General features: G+C 30.9%; 1 protein-coding gene across 1 annotated transcript; it reads right to left on the reverse strand.

The window, feature by feature from the left end:
- Positions 1 to 1,085: 1,085 nt before the first annotated feature.
- Positions 1,086 to 2,663, reverse strand: LOC123883703 (major pollen allergen Lol p 11-like). The gene is made up of 2 exons (XM_045932605.1): positions 2,345 to 2,663; positions 1,086 to 1,556 (listed from the first exon to the last, which is right to left on the reverse strand). The coding sequence occupies exons 1-2, from the start codon at positions 2,499 to 2,501 to the stop codon at positions 1,225 to 1,227; spliced, it is 489 nt and encodes a 162-aa protein (XP_045788561.1). The 5' UTR covers positions 2,502 to 2,663; the 3' UTR covers positions 1,086 to 1,224.
- Between the last annotated feature and the right edge of the window lie 13,675 nt (positions 2,664 to 16,338).

A 16,338-nucleotide genomic window follows, 5' to 3' on the forward strand; every position in this document is an offset into this window, starting at 1 on the left:
ATGATAAATATAAGCAAAATTCATCATTTAAAATTTATTGTTTAGTTAATATATCTGAAGTTTGGAAAAATGAAATAGTCCACAATCCATGTTTGCAAAAGCATTTCAAAATTCTCGTTCGCAATCCATGTTTGGATAAGCATTTAAACAAAAATAAAAAAACAAAATTTGCAGATGCAACCTAAATTTAGAAACGTAATATTAGGTAATACAAAAATGAACTTGTTACATCATGATTTATGCTTCAAGTATTCTTTTTACTTCTGAAAAGAAAAATAGTCAAATTATGTTTGACTACAAGATAATTTCAATGCAAAATTGTTTCAATGAAGCTAATCAAAATTACTCCTACACATAATTTCTAAAAAGAATCTTAGGATAATGATAAAATTATCAGTGGAAGAAAAGAATCAAATAAAAAACCAAACGAATTGCAAATTCTCTTCACATCCCAACAATCTAATGGCAAACCAAAGAAGCACATAAGATAATTACCATTACCCTAATTTGTTAAGAAACAATTTTACTCTGACATGATTGTGTAAAACTTGCCTCATTATTGAACACTTAAAAAAAAATCCAAAGCCAATTCAAGATTGACTCTATGCAACAAATTATTCTTGCAAAATAAAGGTCATCCACTGAATAAAAACCATTCTATGAACAAATACATATATATATATATATATAAAAAAACATAGTAGTAACTGTTAGAAGTCTCACATTGGCTAGAGATATGGCAAAGATAGCCTTTATAAGTGTAGTGCAAACCTCAACTCTCAAGCTAGCTTTTGTGGTTGAGTATAGGCCTCTAAAATTATAATATGGTATCAGAGCCTATCCTAGATCCATTTGTTGTTTGTTGTGGAGACCTCCCATATTTGGGCCACCCGTTGTTGTTGATCCCACGTTCCAGCTTGTTCAGTTCTGGACGTGAGGGTGTGTGTTAGAAGTCCCACATTGGCTAGAGATATGGCAAAGATAGCCTTTATAAGTGTAGTGCAAACCTCAACTCTCAAGCTAGCTTTTGTGGTTGAGTATAGGCCTCTAAAATTATAATAGTAACTCTTCTAGTCCAAGACATATAATCTTAAAGAAATAATATAATTTAAGATGGTCCATAGCATAAGCATATAAACTGAATGCTGAGTTAACACTCCATCATCAAGATTAAATCAAATAGACATTAGGAAATCCAAAGTAAATAAACTAGGATTTAATTATTTAATTGTCTTCTTCCAACTCCTGCATTTGCTTGAGGATCTCAGCACACCCAGAAGCAACTTCATTTGCCCTGAATAGCATGGCATTGGCATACCTATCATTAGAGGCAATGCCGTTGTATCTGGTGAGAATAACACGTGCTTGGTCACGTCCTGGTACGACTTCGTTACAACTATTCTGAGGACTGCTTACTAGCTTCACATCACAGACCTGGTCTTTATGATCCTCATTCACATAGATTGTGTATTCTCCAGTTGAGTCAGTCTCCGCTTTCGTTGTGAACACAACCTCAGCGCCAACCCTTTTTTTGCATTCCAGGAGAACCTCAGCACCTAAAAGATTCATTAATCAAACATAATATTGTGTTAACAAACTATCAAAAACAATAATACAAGACAAAACAACGTTGGTTGATTTGTATAAATGTGAAATTGAAACTAGAAACAGAAAGCACTTAAGGCCCTAATTGGACAAACACCTTAATTAAACATTTATCATTTAAGTGTTGATGTATAAGTTATTACTTTTCTATAAGAAAAATATATAAAAAAAAGTCCAATTGATTTCATACAAGTAACAATTTGTTTTTCACAAATTAAGCATTTATCATGTAAGTGCTGAAAACAACTTATGAACATGACATAAGCTGTTTTTATAAGCTGTTTAAGTCTCCTAAGTATGTATGAGAGTAGATAAGCTCATATAAACAAATCCAAACGAGATCTTATCTTAGTCACTTGATTTTTATATTTCACTAGTCAGATTATTATTATTATTTAAAATAAGCTGGTTTGAAGATTTCACACAGCAAGGGAAACCATTTAACATGATAATATTAACAAACTATTTTTTATATATAAAGTAAAATTATGGGACTAAATTACTAGATCCAACACACTACACAATGAATGGATCAAACAATAGCTTAAATTCTAAACCAACTATGTGTAAACAATCTCAGATCTGATTATCAATTATCTCAAAAAGAAAACTCCATTTCTCAAAACTAAAGCTTTTATCTAGAATAATGAAATTAAAACAAAAGGGTAAGCAAATTTGAATGAAAAACTTAAACTTGCAACTTTAAGAAATAGATCTAATAAAAGGGGTTAAAAGTTACCAGCAATGTGAGTGACAGCAGAGGTTTCATAACCAGCACGGCAAGGATCACATACAACATGACCCTTCAAACAGAAAGGATTCTTTGCTGGACGAATAGCTGAAACCATAGCAGGAAGAACACACAAAAACATCAACAAAGCTACTCTTGAAGCCATGATGAGTGATGTAGATGTTGGAATAGAACAAGAACAATGAGAAATGGTTTATATTTATGTTGTTGTGTGGTTATGAAGATAAAGAGCAAATTGAAATAATTTGGATTTAGGAATTTTCAATTATAAAGTGTAAGTGGAGTAAAGTTGGAGGAATGGGAAAAGAAAAAACAAAAGCGCGTGGTGTATGATCACCTGTGGTGGAGTGTATTGTAAATGAAAGTGGTCTCGCTATTATAACGTGCCACCTCATGATCATCGAATCTTGAATAATGTTTTATTAGCCGTTAATTCTTTGTTAATATATATTCTTAACCTAACGAGTAACGACCTCACCTTGTGCGTTGCACGACGAGGTTTAATTATATATATATATATATAGGATGCTAGGGGTAAACCCGTGCGTTGCACGGGTTCGATTAAATATATAATTAAAATATTTTTATAAATGAAAAATAATAATTGTTATAAATATAATAATATCATATAGTTAAATGATAGATATTAAAATAGCTTATTTATCTCATCTTCAATGTATTATTGGTCAAAAAAGAATAAGAAAATATGAGACATAAGAGCAATTTAAAATTCACTTATAGAGATGTCGTAAAATAAATTATAACCTTTAACTTCTAAACTTTTGCATATAGGTCATATACATTCAAATTATTTCTAATGTAGTTGAGACATACATTTTTATTTTTTTTTACAAAACATACTAAATCCATGGTTTAAATAGAAGAAAAACTTCCGATCAAATTGACGTGCTCCACAATCATCACACTGCAATGACCACATTTATTCCATAAAGCAATCTTTAAACTTCAGTCCTTAAAAATATGAAAAATGGATATTGAAAATAGAATAACATTCATATATATATATATATATATATATATATATATATATATATATATATATATATATATATATATATATATATATATATATATATATATATATATATATATAAAGATAATGATATATAGTGGCTGACTTACTTGTTGAGAATATATAAACATAATTTGCTAAAATATCTATACATAGAAAACATACAAAAATGAGAGAGCATGACTAAACAAAAAGTATGTGATACATGTGAATAGATATTAGTTATATAAGGATCATGGTTACATTGAGAAGCATTCCAACAGTCATAAGATTTAATTCTAATGATTGTTTAGTTATCATTGCATTATATTTTTACAAATTAACTATGCAAAGGTTAATTTATAGCATAAGAAATTAGAACTCTTTATGCAAAAACCACAATAACACATGGAGTTTTATTCTTTTCATTTTAGTGTGCCGTTTCTTTTGCATATAATCAAAAGTCACACTATTAATTGGTGTTTCCAATTATTTGTAATTAAGCATAAAATAAATCTCATAACCGATTTCAATTATTTTTTCTTCTATGGACTAATAATAGAGATGTTATTGTTCTCGTATTTATCAATTCTCTTTTCTAAAAAGCGATATCAAATATAAAATTATATTCATTATACAATAACTTTAGTAAAATTACATATTATTAATTTTTTTTCTAAGGAAGATTTTTATTTTTTGTTTATCAGAGAATTTTTTAGTAAAGTTGGACGCAAAAATGTCAATATGGCACAATTCAATTTTTTCTCAATTACATTATATACTATCATTTATCATTATAAGTCCAAATTTAGTAGAAAGCTGAGACAAATAATATAAGAATAAATAATTGTTTGTTGATATATCTTCTTGTGAGAATTTCATTTTAGAATTTCAACAATCATGAGAATTTAATAGTCATAGTATCAGTTATGTCTCTCTCTAAACCATAACCGAGATATAAGTTTGTAGGTCTTACAATATTAGTTGGTCACTTTTAATTAAATTTTTCATTATTGATATATTCTTTTGTAAGAAATTCTCTTAGAGGTGTCATATCATCACAAAGAAGGCCTAAGAGCAATTCAAGCTTCCTTTTAATAGTAAAAGATGTTATATCAATTTTCAAGATATAATTTGGCCGATCAATATAATAGATATCCAACCATAAAAATTATGGATTAACATATATGAAGAATATGAAATACAAAATGGATAAATAATAAAATGGTGAAACTGAATATACAATAGATGATAAGATATTCTTATATGAGTGACCATTTGTTTTACAAATTTCTCGTAAGGATGCATGAAAATCAATAGATACTTTAGTCAATATTCTGCCATAGAAATCAATAAATTAGTGAAGGCATACATGAAAAGTAAGAAAAGAACATAAGACATTATTAAAAGTTGAAGAATACGTACCCAAGAGTTATATTGGAGAAAGTAAATGATGACTCAAACAAAAAATCTATAAATTAGTAAATACCTTTTTCTTCCTCTGGTTCTATCACATGGATCTGGAGTAAGTAGACTAAAATAATATAACGTTTTTATGTTCTCGATAACAAATGAACAACCAATATTAATAAATAAATGAGAAAAATAAGATTGTATACCTACAATCATTGTTATGATAAAAAAATATTTTAAAGATAACTTTTAAATGAACAATATAATTTGATAAGAGTAATTGAGAATATTGGTCTTTTCATCCATTAACATTCTATTTGTAGTGAAAAATTATTTCTTTCAACCTACAAATGAAGAACAAAAACTAAACATTAGTACAAATGAATATTGAGTGAAAATGTCAAATATTAAGATTTAGAAATGAGTAGAAAAATAATGTGGGGGTGGTGTTTATAAAAAGTGAGAGTGAACCTATTAGTCACTAAACTTTCTCATTTTATAAGTTATATTTGGAGGAATGTAAAAGGATGCATACAATTATGATGATCTTTTTGATTACTCATACAATTATGATGATGCTAATTTAATTTTTTTTAGATTTAATTTAATAAATTAAAAGAGATAATATTAAGATTTTAACAAAGATTGAAAACATTTTCTTAGAGTGCCACATCATCACAATGAAGGCCTATGAGCAATTCAACCTTCCTTTTACTAGTAAAAGATAGGCAGCTCTGGATTGATAATGATTATGTTTGCAAGAACTATATCATTAATGGATTGGAGGATGATCTGTATGATTATTACAGAACTTATAACACAGCCAGTGATGTGTGGGAGGCTCTGAGTAAAAAGTATGATACTGAGGAAGCTGGTGTGAAGAAGTATGCTGTGAGCAGGTATTTGAAATACCAGATGGTTGATGAGAGGTCGGTGGAAGTGCAGTCACATGAACTGCAGAAGATTGCTCATGAGATAATAACTGAAGGTATGCCTTTACATGAGCAGTTTCAAATTTCTATCATTATTGATAAGCTGCCCCCCAGTTGGAAAGACTTTAAGAATCAGCTCCGTCATAAGACAAAGGAGTTTTCCATTGAGGGTCTGATTACCCGTCTTCGTATAGAAGAAGAATCTCGGAAACAAGATATGAAAGAGGAAGAAAAGATATTGGTTGTTTCTAACACCAACAAAAAGAAATTCGGTGCCGCTCTGAAGCCTACGGGCAAACCTTTAAAAATTCAGAATCAGAGCCGCGTTCAAAACCGAGTTAAGAATGGTAACCCGGTTAGGGGCCATATTGCTAAGCAACAGCAGCAACAACCACCTCCTAGAAATGACGCTGTTGAGCCATTTTATTGCTTCAATTGCTGGAAAACAGGTCATATGTCAAAAAGGTGCAGAAATCCAAAGAGGCCTAAACCGGCTAATCTTGCACATATTAATGTGAATGTGGCTGATGAGCCATATGCTGCTATGATCACCGAAATTAACATGGTCGGTGGTACTGATGGATGGTGGATAGATACTGGCGCTACCCGCCATGTCTGTTATGATCGTGCTATGTTTAAAACATACACGAATGCTGAAAATAAGAAGGTGCAGATGGGTAATGCTCATACCTCTGATGTTGCTGGTGTTGGAGATGTTGTTCTAAAGTTCACCTCTGGAAAGACTCTTATCTTGAAGGAAGTCCTTCATGTTCCTGAGATGAAGAAGAATCTTGTTTCTGGTTTCCTCTTAAATAAGGCTGGGTTTAATCAAACTATAGGGGCTGATATGTACACCATCACTAAGAATGGTATTTTTATTGGGAAAGGGTACGCCTCTGATGGCATGTTTAAACTCAATGTTGATTTTAATGTTATGAATAAAATTTCTCCTTCTGTTTACTCTTTGTGTGATTTTAATATTTGGCATTCTAGACTTTGTCATGTTAATAAACGTTCAATCTTGAATATTAGTAACTTAGGATTAATTCCTAAACTCAGTTTTAATGAAATAGAAAAATGTGAATTTTGTAGTCAAGCAAAAATAACAAAGAGCAAACATAAATCAGTAATACGAGAATCTGAACCATTAGACCTTATACATTCTGATATATGTGAACTAGATGGAACCATGACTAGGAATAACAAACGTTATTTTATCACTTTTATTGATGATTGTTCAGATTATACTTTTGTTTATTTAATGAAAAATAAAAGTGATGCTTTTGATATGTTCAAAATTTTTGTGAAATAAATAGAAAATCAATTTAATACGAAAATCAAGAGACTTCGTAGTGATAGGGGAACCGAATATAATTCTAGTTTATTTAATGATTTTTATAAACAACACGGAATTATACATGAAACGACTGCACCATATTCCCCTGAAATGAATGGTAAAGCAGAAAGAAAGAATAGAACTCTTACTGAATTAGTAGTTGCTATTATGTTAAATTCCGGTGCCGCTAAATATTGGTGGGGGGAAATAATTTTGACTGTCTGCTTTGTTTTGAATAGAATTCCCAAATCTAAAAGAAGCGAATCTGCTTATGAAATATTAAAGAAAAGACAACCAAACTTGTCTTATTTAAGAACTTGGGGATGTCTAGCCTATGTCCGTAAACAGGACCCGAAGCGAGTTAAACTCGCTAGTAGAGCCTATGAATGTGTATTCATTGGTTACGCAGCAAACAGTAAAGCATATAGGTTTTACGACCTAAATGAAAAAGTGATCATAGAATCTAATGATGCAGACTTCTATGAAAATAAATTTCCCTTTAAATCAAGAAATAGTGGGGGCACAGAACAGGATAATATTCCTGAGTCGAGTCACTTACCAGTGATACCAAATGCGGATAGCAACGACGAAGTAGAAAATGAACTTCGTAGAAGCAAACGTGTAAGAGTTGCTAAAGACTATGGTCCAGATTATGCGACCTTTACATTGAATGAAGATCCAACAAATCTTCAAGAAGCCTTGTCATCGATGGATGCAGATCTTTGGCATGAAACTGGGATAGACGTGCAGGGCCATTAATGCACGGGCCTTAGAAAACACCTTAAGAAAGGTTGTGTGCTGGTTTGAGGAAAATCTGAGATAGAGTTCCAAGACTAAACGTCACTCTTGTTTAATCAGGCTCTTACTGGCTACGTGAAGGTTCCAAGACTTAGATCACCTTCGCTTATGCACAATCTTACTGAAACGTTTAACGTTATGACTGAAACAACTTTTTTAAATTCAAGTGGGGGATTGTTGGAACATGATGAAGAATTAGAGGAAACTTGGTATTGAAGTAAACACATTTGTTAGAACCATGTTAGTGTGAATTGAAAAAAGGCTCTTTGAGTCCCACATTGGACAAATCACACTACTTGGTAGTGTTTATATACCACAAGGTGGAAAACCAAGGGTGTGCCCTTGGGGTACCCACTTTTGTAAGAAAGGGAGACCACACACAATGTCGAATATCACACACGCGCGCGCGCGCCGCCGCCGCCGTCCGGCCGGCTCGGCTCGGCTCGGATCGGGACGGGCCGGGCTTGGGCTTGGGTGATATATTAATTTTTTAATACTAAGAAAAAAGAAATTTTTGAATTTAAATTTCTTTTAAGTGTGTCCCTTAATTCGCACATGTTAAATGTGCTTAGACCAAGTCTGAAACAGATTTTCAAATCTGTTAACGGTCAAATTCGTGGCCTATTTTTATGCTCACGTTTTTTCCTTTGACTGAGCAACTTCAGCTCCTGAAAACTCTCTGATTCCAGCTCCCTACTTGCCTATAAATACCACTTCATTTCTTCAGTTTTTACTCACTTCTTTTTCTCTGCATTCTGAGAAAACTACTTCTTTCCTTCTCTCTTTTTCTTCTTCGATATTATTTTTTGTTGTTTCAATATTTTAACGGTTGTTGCCGTAGAATTGATATTCGTATATCAATTAGAGTGGTTCGAAATTTCGACCATAATTTGGTGTTATTCTGGCCGATACTACAGTGCAGTAGTTTATCGGTATTTTCTTTGAAAACGGCTGTTTTATCCTAGGGACTTCGCGGTTGATATACTACAGTGCACTTCCTCGAGTAGTTCCGCGAAACGTCTTAAAGAAAGCGACCTAGTACGCGACTCAGCCAATAATAGTTTCGTTGCCAATTTTGAAAAATTCGTTTTTTCTGTTTTTATAAATTCAGTAAACCGTTTCACAACAAGATTTTTATAACAGATTGGGTTTGGAAATTCTGTTATGTGAAAACTTAGAAGCATTTGAACTCTTTGAAATCACTTTTGGTTCATGATGGTAATTGGTAGTAGCAGTGACCAGTGAGAGGGTTTGCTAGCTTATATTTTCTAATGATTTGTGTTAGCACCGCCGAGTTTGACTCAGTAAGGCAGCCTGACTCAGTACACGCTCTGATGGAATTGGGTTTGATTGCAGAAGCTTCCGTTGAATTATGAAGCTCACAATAGGGTCACAATTTTGCTTGAATATTTACCAATTTGATATAGCTCCTATTTTGGATTTTGACTCGGTGGCTCACTCATTGGTACAACATGAGAAGAAATTTTTGCAAGAGCAAAGCAGAGCACTTAGATAGAGGTTTTGGGGTCATACGTTGTGACGGCAAAGTGAAGCGGTTACTTACTTACTTACTTACTAGTAATTCCCCAAATTTTTATTTAATTTAACTAAGAATAAAAATATAAAAACAATGTTTTTTATACTGGTGGTGCACATCCTACCGTGATTTCCGCTAATAAATCAATTTCATTGGCTAATATACATTAAGTGTGCGGTTCGTGAATTTTTCGGGACAAAGTGTGTCATGAGATATAGCAATGCTCTTTTACAAAAGACATCATGACGTTATTTGATTGGATTGTGTAAAACAAATTTGGAAATTTTTTTTTCTACCCCAACAATTATACCTTTACCTTTACCCCTACACATATTTATGTTTTTCCAATTTTACCCTTTTTGTTATTTGACTTCACCCCTACAAATATTTTCTAGAACATAAAAAATTTTGGATAGTCAAAATTTCAAACCTGAATACTTAAAAAAAGAGATCCGGTAACTAACCATCTATAACGCGCTGAAAATTACTATTGGAAAACTTGGAGAAAGAATTTCGGAACAAACCGGAATACTTACAAAAAAGAGTTCCGGTAGTGGATAACATTCATAACCAGATGGAGGCAAATCGCAGCCACGTAGAACTTATTTCCATGAATTAATCAAGTTGAGACTTTGTCTATGGTTTCTGATGCAATTCCATGTGTTTTCAATGGAATGTACATGTGTTATCGTAGAGTGGGTTTGATTGGGATCGAAAACCCATTTGCCTCAGAAGAAAATTGAAAAATCTGGATTTCAACCCATTTGCCACTTTATTTTATTGTTTTTACTGTTGAATTTATGTTTAATTCAATTTTCAATATGCTGAATTGTGAATGCTGTGAATGAGTAATATGAATTTCGTTTTTCTGAATTTTTTTGGTGCAGTTGTTTATTTGTTTGCTCAATTTTGGAACATGAATATTAGTTCGAAGGTCTACGACGTGCTTGAAGTTGTTGTTGATTCGTATAATTTATGCGGTGTTCTCTTATCTAATTTGATTTTTAGATTAGGTCGATAAATCCAAGCAATTTGTATTTGGAGAATGTTAACTTGTGCCCTTAAGGGCACATGTTAAGAAGATAAATGTGGAAAAAATTTATTGAACTTGTGGTGTATTTAATTATCTAAACATTAAATTCTTTATATCATTAAATGCTATATTTCTATTTTTAGGTAGCTTAACATGTGCCCTTAGGGCACACGTTAACATGACCCTTTGTATTTTCTTCCACAATTCTTTCTCCAAGTTTTCCGGTAGCAATTTCTGGAGTGTTAGAGATTGTTATTTATCTGATCTCTTCTTTTGACTATCCTGAATTTTTTATGTTCTAGAAAAAAAAAATTTATGTTCTAGAAAAAATTTGTAGGGATGAAGTCAAATAATAAAAAGGGTAAAATTGGAAAAAATAATCATTTGTAGGGGTAAAGGTATAATTGTTGGGTAGAAAAAAAAATTCCAACAAATTCCCAAAACAAATAATAAAAATGGATCCCTAATAAAAAATTAAATTAAAAAAATATTATTTATTTAAATTATAAATAGTATTAACAACATAAAAATAGTAATTTATCCGTGTAACTAACATAAAGATAAGTTCATTCTACAACAAAAATTACAACTTAATTTTATAAATTAATTCTTTATTTTCAAAGAAATAATAAAATATAGATTTTAAAAAAAAATAATAGTGAAATTATTTATAAATTATAGAGTGAGTTTTTTTTAGAAAAAACTCCCCCATGTTAAAAAAGGAAAAAATTTTAAAAATAAATGAAATGTTCATTATAAATTGGATTACATTAAATGTACCCAAAAGAAATGGATTACAACTAAATAAAAGTAAACAAAAGATTGGATTACTATTATAAAAAAAAGAGATTGGATTACAATAAATGTACCCAAAAGAAATGGATTACAACAAAATAAAAGTAAACAAAAGCATCAGGTGGGAGTTGAAGACACACCGTCTTGGTACTTAACTCATGCGCTAACAACTAGCCAACATTTAATTTGTGTTTAAGATTCGCAGAACCAATACTTGACTACAATTACTTTGATGGGCCTAGAAAAAAAGTATTGAGCCCCCCAAAATTTGGAGGCCTGGGCTCGGGATCTGCCTGCCTTGGCCCAAAACCGGGCCTACCTATATGAATTAGAGAGGTCGAGATTCTAATTATGTCATCTCAATAATATGGAAGAAAACTATTATTAAATTAGAAATAACATAAAGTAGATTTTAAAGTAGAAGAAGATAATTGGTCAAAAAATACTTAAATATTTGTTTTTTTTTAAAAAAAAATTGGTATCCTGCTCAAGGATCGACTAATTCGAGAGGATCATTCCCACCATCCATTTGTGGGGGTCTTATTTAAAGTTAATTTTTTTGCTATGTACGATTAGTCCACCAAAATTGACATTAGATCGAGGGAATCAAACCTAAAACTTTAAGATAATAAGCATACTTCAAGATCCTAAATCAACATCACTGAGTCAACTTAGGTTAAAATACTTAAATTTTAGATTTTAACCTTCTATAACATTTTAGGGCTCATTTGGTGCACAAGATAAGAGACAGGATAGGATAACTGTATCATATCCTGCCGCAATCCAGTGTTTGGTGATACAGCAGGATATGATAAGTTAATCCTGAAGGTTATCCTATCATGTCTCTCTAGTTATAATTCTTATCCTGAATTTGAGTTGGGTTACTAGCAGGATATGATAAGAAGAAAAAAAAATTACTGATTTATTTTATAAAATATATTTTAAAATACATAAAATAAAATTAATAAAATATAAATAATAAAATAATTAATTTTTAAAAATATATATGTGATTTTCTCACTGGGGTAATTTTGTAATTTATATATTCTAAAAAATCAAAATTTTACTAAAATTACAATATTTTAAAGTAAAATGATTATTAAAAAATTGACAAATAGGGATATTAATTTAAATTTTATAAAAAATTAAATATAATTCTTTTGCAATAGTAGTTTTATTATTTACGTATGAGATATATCATATATTTATTTGGCTTATCTAACATGTATATATTATTGAGTTGTTTATTTGATCATGATTCATATAAAAATATTAAACTTGATTATTTTCTCATGATTTTTATTTTAAATTATATAAAGTTATTTGATTACTTATTTATATTTTTTATTTATAAAATTCAAAGTATTACAAAATAATTTTAAAAAAATAACAATTGTTTTACAAGAGTAATTTTGTCAATTAAATATGTTATATATCTTATCATATTATTATGAGCAAATATGTATTAAAAACAAAATATAATAGTTATCATGTTTGTTATCTTGTGTGCACCAAACATAGGATATGATAACTGAGTATAATTGTTAATATCCTGCTGTTATCATATCTTATCCTTATCCTGTTTTTTATTATATTCTGTCAATGTGCTTTCCTCCGCACCAAACGGACCCTTAGATTTTAACCTTCTATAACCATACATGATACATATGTCACACCTCTCACCAATTCCCACCAAGCTTGACCATTTGATCCGTGATTGGTATTGTGCAAGAAGAAAGCAGCTAGGGGTAGGTGGATTATGTTGCTGGTTACCAAATTTTCTACAAGGTTCAAACCAAACACCTAGTAAAGGACAAAAGATTGTATGATTTGGAACATAATTAATAAATAATAAATAGTCTCAGCGTTGTCTTTAGCATATGAGAAATGGAAGGACACTTAGTAGTAGTAGTAGTAGTCCAACCAAAATGAAGCACAATTTTTCCTACCAACAACCAAGTGTGTCAGGTCAAAACGGTACAACAAAATAATACTATATATATTTTTTGAGTTTTGCTATATACTAGTTGATTAGTACGAGTGATAACTTAACCAAACACAAAAATATATACTTGGGTAGGTGGGATAAAAGTTGGTGAAATAAACCATTATCTTGGTGATATCGTGTCTTTGGTGATAAAGATTGTCTAATGTGGATCTCCCAAAATCCGTATTATATAAAGAAAATAAAAAATTATTAAATAATTTAGTGGTTATTAGAAATTAAATAAGAAATTTTAAATTCGAACTTTGACCTCTTATATATAAAATTCAATATCTTATCAATTGAGTTATGTTCACATAAATACATAAATTTCTTATATATATATATATATATATATATATATATATGGGGTTTTCTAACTTAGACCCTAGTTAGGTCTAAGTTAGCAAGGTGCACCTTTTCAATTGGACCAAAATACCCATTCTTTTAATTTTTGAAAGAATAGAGCAACAGGAGCAACAGTTTATAATCCAGTGTCGCGCGCGTACGGAAGGACCATGGTTACAGACCGTTGATTTCCATCAGACAGCCAAGATGTGATACCATTAAGACTGTCTGATCAATCAGACAGCCCAGATCATCCTGATCTATCAGATCATCCTGTCTGCGCCACACTAGATTATAAACTGGAGAGAGAAAATTTTGCTTTTGAAAAAGGCAGCCACGTGTCAGCATATGAATGGGTCTGCGTGATTTTTTTCATTTTATACTTTAAACTCGATTATTTCGTCGTAAATTAATTTTTTATTTTTTATTTTTTATACCAAAATTCATAATTTTTTTTTCTCTACAAATAGAGACTTGGTTCGTTTGATTTGGACACCGAAAAAAAAACGCAATTTTTCACTACTTTAAACTCGATTATTTCGTCGTAAATTAATTTTTTATTTTTTATTTTTTATACCAAAATTCATAATTTTTTTTTCCCTACAAATAGAGACTTGGTTCGTTTGATTTGGACACCGAAATCCTTCTGAAACCATTTATATGGTAGAATGGTTTCAGAGAGTTGTAATCTGAAACCATTTTGCTGGTAGAATGGTTTCAGTAAGTTGATTATTAGTTATTTGCTTCTGAAACCATTTAACTTGTAGAATGGTTGCACATAGTTGTATTCTGAAACCATTTTACTGGTAGAATGGTTTCAGTGAGTAATTTATTAATTGTGTTTGCTTCTGAAACCATTTATCTGGTAGAATGGTTTCAGAGAGTTGTAATATGAAACCATTTTGCTGGTAGAATGGTTTCAGTAAGTTGATTATTAGTTATTTGCTTCTGAAACCATTTAGCTTGTAGAATGGTTGTACATAGTTGTATTCTGAAACCATTTTACTGGTAGAATGGTTTCAGTGAGTAATTTATTAATTGTGTTTGCTTCTGAAACCATTTATCTGGTACAATGGTTTCAGAGAGTTGTAATCTGAAACCATTTTGCTGGTAGAATGGTTTCAGTAAGTTGATTATTAGTTATTTGCTTCTGAAACCATTTAGCTTGTAGAATGGTTGCACATAGTTGTATTCTGAAACCATTTTACTGGTAGAATGGTTTCAGTGAGTAATTTATTAATTGTGTTTGCTTCTGAAACCATTTATCTGGTAGAATGGTTTCAGAGAGTTGTAATCTGAAACCATTTTGCTGGTAGAATGGTTTCAGTAAGTTGATTATTAGTTATTTGCTTCTGAAACCATTTAGCTTGTAGAATGGTTGCACATAGTTGTATTCTGAAACCATTTTACTGGTAGAATGGTTTCAGTGAGTAATTTATTAATTGTGTTTGCTTCTGAAACCATTTATCTGGTAGAATGGTTTCAGAGAGTTGTAATCTGAAACCATTTTGCTGGTAAAATGGTTTCAGTAAGTTGATTATTAGTTATTTGATGAGATTAAGGTAGTGAAAAATTGCGTTTTTTTTTTCTGTGTCCAAATCAAACGAACCAAGTCTCTATTTGTAGAGAAAAAAAAATTATGAATTTTGGTATAAAAAATAAAAAATAAAAAATTAATTTACGACGAAATAATCGAGTTTAAAGTAGTGAAAAATTGTGTTTTTTTTTCGGTGTCCAAATCAAACAAACCAAGTCTCTATTTGTAGAGAAAAAAAAATTATGAATTTTGGTATAAAAAATAAAAAATAAAAAATTAATTTACGACGAAATAATCGAGTTTAAAGTATAAAATGAAAAAAAATTAACGCAGCCAATCAGCTTCTGACACGTGGCCTGCCTTTTCAAAAGGCTTTCTCTCTCCGCGTCAGCCATCCAGCAAAACGCGCACCTGTCGGCGCGTGTGATGCACGCGCTCTGATCTTGTGCAATCACACGCTGCCACGTGTCCTGGGGGGGGGGGAAAAAGAAGTGGGGGCGCGTGTACTGTTGCATAAAATTACAGAAATGCCCTTGTTGCTCTATTCTTCCAAAAAATTAAAAAATGGGTATTTTTGTCCAACTCAAAAGGTGCACCTTGCTAATTTAGACCCAACTGGGTCTAAATTAGCAGCCCCCTATATATATATATATATATATATATATATATATATATATATATATATATATATATATATATATATATATATATATATATCTTCATCAATGGGAGGACTCAAACGATTTCAGTTTGTTGGCCTTTCATCAAAGCCTCTCCATGGTTGGGGGTTATTGTCATGTTTATATTGTTGTTGTTGTTGTTGTTGTTGTTGATTTCACTTTCAATGATACAATCAATGTTGATAACAACGATGAAAATTAAAAACCCAGTTTCATTTTTAGATTTTTAGATAATTGTGAACTGACGGAGTTTAATAAATTATTAACGACGAATAAATTAATTTAGGTGTCGCATTTTAATTGGTGAACAGTATCAACAGTACCTATGGAACTGTTTCTAAGTTTTGTCCTATATTTAATTAATTTAATATGAGAATATGGTGGGAGAAAAATGGAACTATTTCTAAGTTTTGTCCTATATTTAATTAATTTAATATCAGAATATGGTGGGAAAAATTGAAAAATTCACGAAAAAATGTTGAGATTAAAACAGTAAGAATTCTGAGTCATCTCGAGGGAATTGGTTTCTGCAGGGTTGTGCGGATGATACTTTTAGTTTTAAAAAAAAAAGAATTAA

The sequence above is a fragment of the Trifolium pratense genome, linkage group LG5 (genome assembly GCF_020283565.1).
Source record: "Trifolium pratense cultivar HEN17-A07 linkage group LG5, ARS_RC_1.1, whole genome shotgun sequence".
Lineage (NCBI taxonomy): Eukaryota > Viridiplantae > Streptophyta > Magnoliopsida > Fabales > Fabaceae > Trifolium > Trifolium pratense.